Raw genomic sequence first — 12,126 nt, forward strand, 5'->3', positions numbered from 1 at the left:
CTAATTTAACAAACAAATTCACTCAATTTAAAGGATATTAAATATTTTAAATATTTACCATAATTAAGTGTAGCCAAGATTACTTTTATACCCTTTTATGATTTATTATTGAATTTATTTTTGTTTTATTCTGATTGGTTGTTAGAGGCACATAATATTTATTGAAAACATTTGAACCTAATATATATATATATATATATATATATATATATATATATATATATATATATATATATATAGAGAGAGAGAGAGAGAGAGAGAGAGAGAGAGGAAAGGGTTATATGGAAAACAAAACAACCCTAAAAATCATAAAAATGCATAAAAAAATACTTAGAGATCACAAATTTTTTTTTTGATTTTATATTCTTAAAAATCGCAGGTTTTTTTTATAAATTCGTTTAAAAAAAATTAAAAAAAATCGATTTTTTTATTTTATTATTTTTTTGGTTTTTTTTAAAAAAAATTTCAACAAACTTATATAAAAAGTTGTGATTTTTAAGAATATAAAGTCAAAAAAAAAAAAAAAAAAAAGATTTGTGATCTCTAAGTATTTTTTTTCATGCATTTTTATGATTTTTAGGGTTTTTTGTTTTCCATATATATATATATATATATATATATATATATATATATATATATATATATATATATATATATATATATATATATATATATATATATATATATATATATATATATATATATATATATATATATATATATATATATATATATATATATATATATATATATATATATATATTTCCGAGTACAAATCACAACTCCCTTGGTATTGAGAAGAAATAAAAAATAAAACTTTACACAATTCAATATATATAATGGCAAACCCGACACCAGTATTTTAACATAAATGATTGAAACAATCTCTAGACAATCTTAATTTCAGAAAAAAAAAAACCTATAAGAATGTAGGATATGAATCAAATGAAGGAGTAAAACCATTGTACGTATGCTGAAATGGGTTGATCGCAGAAGGGTTATACACTTGAATCTGCAAATCAGTGGCACATTGGTCGGTTGATTCATTGGACGATACGCCATAGCTGTTGGGCTGAAAGTAGAAGTAAGTGTTCGAAACCATGAGAGGTGCAAGAATTACGGAAGCTTCTAACAACACTTCCCAACTCATGATATTGTTATTGTCGTTCGTCTCAAACTCGATCAACGCCTTTTCCTCATTCTTTTCCTGTCCTTTCGAGATACCATCGTCTTCAAACTGCACCCAGTTATTGAATCTCACAATTTGCTTATCATCTTCCATGGAGCTTGATGAAGAGTCTATGGTGGACGCCATTGGAGATCCAGTGGTCGAAGAGGAGTCTGTTAACTGCCACATACCACTGAGAAAGTTCTCCAGAGCTTGAATTTGCATTTCTGGGATTCGATCAACAAAAGGGTATTCGTAGATTCCACACAGCCCAACGGATTTACACCAATCATAGAATTCAGAAAGATGATCAGCTTGAACCGCGGCTTTCTTGTATACACCAAAAGCCATCATGCAACTCCGGTAGGGCAACTGAATCAGATGGTCGAGGACTGCAACTATTTCACTCCTGAAAGTGGTGTAGCAGAAGAAACTGTCTCGCACGATATATTTTAAGGCACAATGTATAAGAAAGCTTCTTGCAGCCGCTCCTTTTGGCCTGCATTCGATCACTCGATCAACTAGGCTCTGAAGTTGTGGTAATACATCAAGTTTCTCCCCCACTCGTTTCATCTTATCAGGAAAACTTTGGAGTATCACTTCTTCTTCTTCTCCTTCATTATTTTGTTCCTCTTCGGTTTGTTCTTGTGCATCCACACTGCCATCTTCACAATCAATTGTCAGACAATCTAATGCTTCGTCAAGAAGATTAGCATACGATGAAATGAAACGTGTGTAATCTTCTGAGTTAGACGATGAGGAATCACGAAATGGACATGGATTTAGAGACAAGAAACCATTGGAACGAGCCCAAAGAAGTTCAGTTCTGAATGAGCTGTTGTAAGGCAATGCTCGGAGCAAACGGTGGAGGAGGATTAAGCATTTCAAAGCAACTCTCCAGCACCTCGTCTTGCTAAACCGCCGGGAAAAGCTGGAAGCAAAAGTCCGGTAAGCAGGAGGCGAAACTGAGAAGACTTTTAAGAGCTGGAGGACATATCGATCACGGAGAGGTATGTCCTCCGGCGAAGTTGCCTTTACCAGTATCAAATCTACGTCACAAAACCCTCCAACTGTCGCGATCTTGGCATACCTCACAAATGTGTTTTCTTTAATAGATGTGTATGCTCGCTGAAATCGCCTATGCATTGTGTAGTGCAAGTTGAAAGACAAATGCGGTTTGTGGTATCTGTGTTTATGGGCTTGGTGAACCTAAAAAACATCAAATAGCGTTGATAGTTTTATAATTAGACCGTTGGTTACAATGAAGATTTTACAGTTTGAACGATGTCTTCGATGGATGTTGGACATTGTACCTCTTGAAATTGTCAAATAATTGACCAGCTTCCATAATGTTTCCAAATGTTTTTTGTACGATGCAATGTAATGTAGCTAGCCATGTGGTTGGCGTCTGCAGGCAGGCCATGCTGACTTGTGAGTAAGAAACTCCATGAGTTTAATAATGGTGCAGGCTGATTAATTAAATTAAAAAAGTTGGAGACAGTGATGGCGCAAATGATTTGAGTAGCATCGAATATGTTTGGTGATGTCGTGTTCCTATTCCGTTGTAGCGAAAAGGTTAAGGTACGAATTAAGCTTCGGATTGATCAGTTACTATCATAAAATACTTTTGTGTTCTTTTACGGGTTAAGGCTAAACCGTATCACAAATTTTTTATCGATGGACAAGTAGATTGATATTGACATTTTCACTAATTTTGCAATTTTTAACAAGGATAATGGTGCAGTGTTTGGCATTACCACCGGCAAAAATGAGTCAGAAATAGTAGGTGTGAATGATATACTGGCGGTGGAAACTTACCAGCGGCATATTACCGCCGGTGAAACAAACATAGTGGGGCGGTGTTCACCACCGGTAATGCTGGCCAAATCAGCATGCCGGCGGTAATTTCTTTACGACACCCTACAACTTAATGAATATTTACTTCTTTCCTCGTTAATAATTGTCATACTACTAGACGGCTCATAGTAGTTCCAACAAACATATGGTCAAGTTACATTACCAAAAGGGTTATAGCTCATTGGTATCCGATGTTTTCATTTTTTAAGGTGATTGTTCAAGTATCTATGAGACATAGATTAACTTAAGGAGTGGTTTATAGAAGTAGATTATATTTGTCATTAAAAATAATTAATCAGATATAACACATAAAAACCGGTCCGACGGGCTTTTTCAAAGTAGATGAGGATTCAATCAGGCTTTTTAATATTTGATCGCGGGGAGTAGAGCTTAGAGAAGGTCAATATATTATTTTATATGACTGGTACTAAATCAGGCCTTAACTGGGTTTTTTCTAAATAAATTGTTTTTTTTTTCTTTTTATTCCAATTGATCTTCATTATTATAAAAAGAATGTTAGACTATACCATCTGGGCGACTCACAAAAAATGTCTCATGACTCTTCACATTGAAAGTCAATCGGAAGACTAACAATTTTTTAGGTGTGCCAAGAATTATTTCAAACCCATCTTGGAGGGAGTTACGTAATAATATCTTAAATCATTGAAGAAGGCTCGACTTAGCATTATGGTTCACAAGATACTGAGTGCATCTTGTTTCCAGGGGTTTAATAAATAATGTGGAATTTATTATGAAGATATGTGTGCTTCCTTTTCTACTAGATTTTCTAGCATCTAATATATGGGAAATATCAGAGTTTATTCTACAATTGTGGAATTCTAGTCAAATTAAAATGCTTTACTTCTCAGGTTTAATCATATGTTTACAATAAAATCTATACATAAAAATGAACAAGGAAATACAATAAATAGCATCTAACTATCTACTTCTTGTCCTTGCGATCATGTCTTCTCTTCTGGTACCACGGTTGCTGCTACCTGAACTTGCAAAACATAAATATATATAACATCAAACACAATGTGGCTAGTGAGTTATTCCTTCTACTTTTCTTATCTTCTCCTTTCTTCTATCACTTCTATTTTTATTCACTAATCTTTCTCTCTACTATTTCAAATCTTATCTAACTCTTTCTCCATCATATACTTTGATTCTCATACACTTCTCTTAGCCTTTTCTCGGGCTCTTTTCGTACTCTACTCATGCTCTATCTCTGTCTCTTCTCTACTTTGTCTCTTCTCTGTCTCTTACTATGTCCTCTATTCTTTCTCTCCTCAAATCTATCTCATCTCTACTCTTTCTATACTGTACTTGTAACATCCATTTTCTTGAATGAATTGAATTAGGGTTTTAGAGAGCCAAAAGGTTGGATTTCTTTTTCAGCCACGACGTGGTGAAGCCTCACCACGATGTGGCGATAAGCTTTTGGGTTGTGGGAATGTAATGACCCACCACGACATGGTGGCTGCTGTTGGAGAAAACCCTAAATTTTAGGGGCTAAGCCTTATTTAAACTCCTTAACCTCTCATAACTTCCCTCTTATCAGCCTCCATCTCTCCAAATCGTCCATTGCAAATCCTAGATCCCTTGTGTGAGTTTTTCGCCTCTAAGTGTGTGTGTGTTTTGTGCTTGTGAAGGAAGAAAGTGGTGAAAGATCATATTGGGAGTCCAAAGCAACTTAGGTCCAGAAGTTTATCTTCCTCAAGCATCTCAAGAAGGTATAAAGTCTTCACCTTGATGAGTTAGCTGATAGATCCATGGGTTTTGTCCACTTTTCTCTATGCCTTGTTGTTTTGGAAGGTTAAATCTCATAAATCTTGCAACTTTATGAATCTCCAGGCTATTTGGAGCATTTGGCTATTTAGATCTGATTTAGATTTGAGTTTTTAGGCCATGCATGGAACCATGGCTCTTTTGACCTAATTTGACCAAATACGAGTTTAAGACATGCTTTGGACATGCATGTCTGGAAAGCACCGGTTTTTATGATGTGTTTGGTGTTGGAAACTTTTATGGAGCTTTTGGGTAAGTAATCTTAAGGATTGAGTGAATATTGCTTAAGTTATGTGATGTTTTGGACCTCAAAGTTGAGATCTATGCACTTTGGAGGGTTCTATTGAATAAAGTTGGAAACTTTATCCATTTAGACCCTATTTTGAACCCGGTTTGAGTTGGAGACCCTTTTGGATCGAAGGAAATAGTTGAATACGTTAAGCGGCTGCAAATCTAGTTACCACAACGTGGTGGCGGGGCTAGTCGCAACTATTTTGTCATATTCGATGCCATGACGTGGTAAAGGGCTACCACGATGTGGCGATCAGCTGAGTTGACTTTTTTTGAGTTTTGACCGTTTGACCCAGTCTGGCCCAAGGGTGTATTTTAGGTACTTTGGACTATGTTTGAGAATTGGTCTTTTGAGGGGTCGGTGTCGGTTAGAGCTGAGATTCGGAGTCGGGGCCTCATCAGCTATTGTTTAGATGCAGATGTGAGTTTTCCTCACTGTACTTATAGGTCGCAGGAACCAAGGCCGGTGCATTGGTTGATATCCTGATATTCATTGATATGTTGAGTATGGAATAGATTGGTATGATTATATGCTAGTTACTTATATGCTTAGTCTGGTAGATTTGTAGGACTACCTATGATTCTTTCTCCATGATTATCTGTCTATTTAATATATTTATTATCGGTTATATATTGTGTTGGTTTGAGGTTGTACTACTTTGTGTTGTAGCCAACAGACCCTGGGTGTAACATCCTGACTTTCAGGTATGAGATTTATTTATTAAAAGGTAAATTCCCCTTGGAACTCGTCGAGTTGATGGCCTCAACTCAACGTGTTGAAGACTTTTGGGTCTCGCATATTTTTGGACCAACTCGACGAGTTGGTGAGGAAAAACTCGATGAGTTGGTGAATGATTAGGAAACCTTAATTTTTAAGGTGTTGCACCCTATTTAAAGGCCTTATACCCTTTGGGTGGACTCCTTATCCGTCTCCTATGTCCAGAAAACCCTAGTTCATGCATCCTCTCCCATATTTGTGTGTGTGAGAGAGCTTGAAGAGTGATTTCTTGGTGTTCTTTTGAAGGAGCTTGAAGTTTGAAGTGGCTTGATTGAAAGGAAGGCTTTAGATCTAGAACCTACTCTTTTATTACAGCCATTTTGAGGTATAAAGTTGACACCTTGCTCGTGTATTGCTTAGATCTCTTTCTTGGAAGTTTATTGTCATATTTGGCTCATATTTGGGACTGTTCATGGGTTGAGTATGTCATGAAGTTATCACTTCAGATCTGGATGTCTTATGGCCTCATTGGACTTAAAGTTGCAAACTTTATTGAGTTATAGGCCTCTATCATGCTTTAGGTCCCTTATTAAGCCTTTCTTGAGTCTTGGAGCCTCCTTGTGTCATGCATGGACGTAAAGTTAGCAACTTTACGTGGGTTTCCAACCCTTGGGTATCATATCTACATTTTTAAGCATTAGATTCGATAAGAAGGGGCTGAATATGTTAAAACTGGGAAAACTCGACGAGTTGTTCTAACAACTCAGCGAATTGGCTCGGGTTTTCCCGCTTCTTTGGATACTGTAGGAACTCGACGAGTTGTCCTGACAACTCGGGGAGTTGGCTCGGGTTTCCCGATTCTGAGTACTGCAGTAACTCGACGAGTTGGTATGTACACTCGACGAATTGGGTCAACAAGGACTGTTGACCTTAACTATTGACTTTGACTTTGACCACGCTTGACCAAGTTTGACTTTGAGGGCATTTTGGGTATTTTGGGGTTTTGATAGAAATAGTCACATGGTGGTTTAGGCATTTGAGTCCAGAGCTGGGTTTTGGAGTTGGATTTTACCGGTTCAGCACTACTTGTGAGGTGAGTATTGCTCACTGTACTTGTTGGGTCGAAGGCACCAAGGCTAGTCCTTCAGATTGTTATCCTGGTTATTATATAATTACGAACTGTAGTAGTCAGTTAAATCTGAATCCTGGTAGATAGGATGATGCTATGGTTACTGATCTGTATAATTTGTGATTGCATGCTGATTGATTATGTGTTTATGAGTTATGTATATGTCGACATGTGTGTTTTTGGTCAAGTTGAGGTGGTCCTGCTTTGTGTTGAAGGCCAACAGACCCAGGGCGGCCCAGATAGACTAAACGCCTTGCGAGGCGGTCCAATCAGGCCAAAGGCCTGGCGAGCGGTCCGGATAGGATATAGACCTTGCAAGGTGGTCCAATGATGCCAAAGGCTCGGGAGCGGTCCAGATAGGTTGAAGGCCTTGTGAGGCGGTCCAGTTAGGCTAAAGGCTCATTTAGCATGATGTTGTCTATTATATTTATGTGGTGGTATTTTGGGGAAGACTCACTAAGCTCTAAGCTTACAGCTTTTTATTATGTTTTAGCTACCTCAGATGATCACGGGAAGGTGAAGGCTTGATCGTGCACCTCCTTGTATTTTATGTTATGATTTCTGGGAAAAATCTTATGTCAAACTTATTTTGAAAACAATATGTAATAAATGATGGTTTTCGGATTTATTTAAAAGTTTAAAATTTTCAAAATTTTATGGATGTTGTACTGGGGCATTCCAGATATGAGCTGAGGGTTGGGTAGGGCATGCTAGACTCATACTGAGGGTTGAGCATTCCAGATACGAGCTGAGGACCGGGTGATATGCCAGACTCGTACTGAGGGCTTGATGGTATTTCAGTCCGATGACTAATTAGACCAAGGAGCAAGCCAAACATAAGCTGTAGGCCCCGAGGGCAAGCCATGCTTATGTTGTGGGCTCAGGAGCAAGTCATATATGGGTTGTGGCCTATTACGCAAGACAGACTCATACTATGGGCTCAGGGGTAATCCAGTCTTTTAGCTGTGGACCCAATACATGTTTTTATTTGTATATGCCATCTGTTTGTGTGTTTTTACTATGGGGGAACTCACTAAGCTTCGTGATTACAATTTTAGTTTTTGGTTTCAAGTTCTTCAGAGGACTGTGGCGAGGCGACGGGGTGACCATACAAATCCTCTATTTTATGTACTTTTGATCTATGGGAAACTCTGATTTTAAATCATGTTCTGGAAACAGCGATTTTGTAAACACTTTTATTAGTAAATTGGTTGTTTTGAAAAGTTTAAATTTGTTGAAATTTTTGGGATGTTACACTACTATTTCTCTTTTCTACTCTATCTCTCATCTACTCTTTCTCAACTTTAATGCCTCGTCATTCTTTTTCCTATCTAGAGCCAATAGTCACATCTCATACTCTACTCATCTTTATCTTCTAAGGGAACACAACATCCCACTACATTACCTGGTATTCTGATCTAGTCTTACTCCTCTCTATTATGATCCCTCATGGATCCTTAATCTTCCTTCTTCTCTTGAATCCCTTATGGATTCCTTACTCTTAATCCCTCATGGATTACATTTAAGTTCTTATAAAGAACTATCTTATCTTGTTCCTCTTAAGGAACCTTTCTCTATCTTTTCTAATCATTCCTAAAAGAACTTCTATCTCCTGTCCCTGAAGGAACTATACACTTGCCCCCATAAGAGCTATACTTGTATCCCTATAGGAGCATATATCTCTTGTCCCGAAGGAGCCATACTCAGTCCTCGAAGGAACCATATTCTTGTCCCCATAGGAACCTATATCTCTTGTTCCCAAAGGAACCATAATCTTTTCCCCGAAGGAACCATAATCTTGTCCCCGAAGAAACCTCTATCCCTCGTCCCCGAAGAAACCTCTATCTCTTTTCCCCAAAGAAACCTCTATCTCTTGTCCCGGAAGGAACCATCTTCCTCTACATCTTTACCTTTGTTATGTGACTCATCACATAACACTTGTCCTATGGACAATCTATCTCTTTATCTCATCAAGAGACCATCTTATCTTTCTCTTCTAGTACTTAATTCATTAAGTACATCATCTCTATCTATGTCTAATAACATATAAATATTCTACATAATACTAGTAATGTCTAAACATACATTTTTACTCTTATGATTATACTGAATATAATCCTATTCTGTTACTTTCTACTATCTCTTGGGTATTAACAAATACCCTCTCCATCTCTAGCAATTCGTAGGATTATATTTCATATAATCATATTCTTTCTTTATCTACTTTTATGGGTATTACTCAAAATACCCATATCCCTTCCTTGTGCATATACACATACTTTGGTTACATGTACATGCTCAGGTACATGTTCTTACATGTATAACCACAAGCACTTAATCTTACACAACTTTATAATCTTTATAACCATATCTTTCCTTCCTCTTTGTCATGCTCAGATACAAGACTCTTTACATTCAAACATACATACATACATACATATATATATATATATATATATATATATATATATATATATACACACACACATAAAATGTATAACATCATTTAAAGAGAGAGTGTATGATATAACTCACCTTATTAGTTAGTGAAGACTAATTGTCCCACTTTGGCTTATTTTCTTCAACTGATACATCTTAATTCATCTTCTTTGCTCTTAGGCCTATTCTTACATACATACAAGTATCTTAATACTTCTCTTAGCCTATTAAGAGCTTAACGACTCTTTAAGTCAAAATCACCACTTCATGGATCAAACCTCCATCTTTTCATTCTCTATCTCTTAATCTCAACCAATTTATGTATTAAGCATACCATAATACCTAATTCATTATAACTAACATCTAATGTGTGACAACCGAAGTCTTTATTTTGAAAGTCAATTCAATCAATCAAAATTCAGACTCGTCTCTACTATCTGTTACTGTGTTTAGAATCAGCTTGAGGGTCTCTAAGCCTAGTGCACTCAAGGGTTGAATGTAGGGAAGCATTAACTTGGGATCAATAGTTTTCACTCAAGCCTGGAACACCTTCAAAGGCCGCAAACTAGGTTCATGGACGTGAACCCGTGCTTCGGCCGTGAACCACCCTCCATATATATGGGATTCACTCATCACTTCTTCAAGCTCCATCCGTGAACATCCATATTCTCTCTCAACTATCTTCAACAGGGATCACTCCTAAAGGCCTCAAAATGTAAGTATTTCATCCCTTTACTTGTCTATGCTTAGAAACCTGTAACGACCCAATTTTCACGTCCAAAAATTTCATTTTTGATTAAGTCATTTGCAAAACATTTGTAAAAAAATATCATCCGTTCATATCATTTAATAAAACATGTCTCGTATCTGAAAACCGAATCGTAAAAACATAATAACGTCAGAGTACAAAATCCTAGAATAGCTCATAGTGCGGAAAACATAGAGTGTGTGTATGATGTGCCGCTACCGCGCCAGCTCCTTCGCCTTCGCTGAAGAGGTACCTGAAACCAAAACTATAAACTGTAAGCACGAAACTTTGTGAGTTCCCTTATCGTACCACATAACAAACAATCACATAGCATACATACTGTCGGGCAATTCTGGGGTGCCCGACCTACCCGGTACAGCCGTTCTGGGGTGTAGACCTACCCATGCGGCCATTCTGGGGTGTCGTCCTGCCCATGTCGAGTCATTCTGGGGTGTTGACCTTCCCGTCGGTCCTAACAACCGAACTTGGGGACTATTCCCCTCCTACTACCACTATCACATATAACATATCAAGCCAGCATATAAACATACCATCACGTACTATCAGACATATCTGGGGTGTCTGGCCTACCCTTCGGTCCTAGCAACCAAACTCTACTACTATCACATATAACATATCATGCTAGCAGATAACATATCAGGTAGTAGCAAACCTAGATGATATCACAAAAACAATCATCAAACATGCAACTCCTACTGGTGGGCTGACATTATGGTCATAGACCCATCGCTACTGGAAGGTAACTCACCTCGTAGTAGCTGTTGATCCTCGATTTCTGATGTACAACCCTTGATCAAAAGATAGATATATGCTTCTACAATCAATCTAGCACGTAAAGTTACAACCTCTACGTGTTTGCATGGGACTTTGAGCTCAAAAGGTCCTTAAACAAGCTCTTTCAAAGCATGGGGCCTTGTTTGAGTGCAAGAGCCACTCCTTTCTGCCTGGTAACCCCTCTAAGGACCTAAATCCGAAACATCAACTCCAAACCATGCTTGTAATCATGGTTGGTGACCAAAATGGCTTAGAAAAGCCCTATAACTCCACAAAATGGGATCTAACAAATGAACTAACAAGGTATAGACTTTATACATTTTGAAGACTGCAAATGATGCCCAAAATCGGATCCTTCTAGCCTCCTCTTGATCCTTCAAGCTTTTCCTTCCTTCCTTGGTTCACAAAAACACCAAAATCACTCCAAATGCCTTAGATTGCTTCAATAACGGCTAGGGTTTGCTATGGGGGTCTTCTGGAAGCAAATGGGACGAATGAGGCTGAGTTAAGGTGTTTAAATAGGGTGCAAACCCTCGGATTAGGGTTTTTGTCCAAACAGGGCCTACTCGCCGAGTTCGGGACCCGACTCGTCGAGTCCACAGCTTATACCCCGCGTCTCATCCCGCTTCTACTCGGCGAGTTGGTCCTTCAACTCGCCGACTCCATGGCCAAAAATGAAAAAAATGCAAAAATAATACGTACCAAGAACCCGGTGCTACAATTCTCCCCCACTTATTTTATACTTCGTCCTCGAAGTCTGTTGCTCGATCCTAAAATAGCTCGGGGTAATGTTCCATCATCTCGTCCACCGGCTCCCAAGTCCACTCCGACCCCTTCTGGTGCTGCCATTGCACCTTCACAAGTTCCACTCTTTTGTTCTTCAAATCCTTAGACTTCCGGTCGAGGATTGCCACTGGTCGCTCAATGTAATTCAGGCTGTCATCAACCTGAATGTCCTCCAAGGGTATCACTGCTGAGTCGTCCACCAGGCACTTTCGCAGCTGAGAAACATGGAAAGTGTTGTGTATCTGACTGAGTTCAGCTGGCAAATCCAGCCTATACGCCACCTTGCCCACCCGGGCTATAACCTTGAACGGTCCAATGTACCTAGGGCCCAACTTGCCCTGCTTCCTGAACCGGATAACGTCTTTCCTTGGTGACACCTTCAGAAGAACCTTATCCCCGACCTG

The 12,126-nt window shown here is 38.3% G+C and overlaps 1 protein-coding gene across 1 annotated transcript; it reads right to left on the reverse strand.

The window, feature by feature from the left end:
• Positions 1 to 919: 919 nt before the first annotated feature.
• LOC111904433 (putative clathrin assembly protein At2g25430) lies at positions 920 to 2,314 on the reverse strand. The gene has a single exon (XM_023900203.1). It carries the CDS (start codon positions 2,312 to 2,314, stop codon positions 920 to 922), a length of 1,395 nt encoding a protein of 464 aa, XP_023755971.1.
• Positions 2,315 to 12,126: the final 9,812 nt, after the last annotated feature.

The sequence above is a fragment of the Lactuca sativa genome, chromosome 8 (genome assembly GCF_002870075.4).
Source record: "Lactuca sativa cultivar Salinas chromosome 8, Lsat_Salinas_v11, whole genome shotgun sequence".
NCBI lineage: Eukaryota > Viridiplantae > Streptophyta > Magnoliopsida > Asterales > Asteraceae > Lactuca > Lactuca sativa.

Excerpts from the sequence above, each read along its gene's own strand:
- LOC111904433 (XM_023900203.1), bottom strand. The coding sequence starts at position 2,314 with ATGCATAGGCGATTTCAGCGAGCATACACATCTATTAAAGAAAACACA.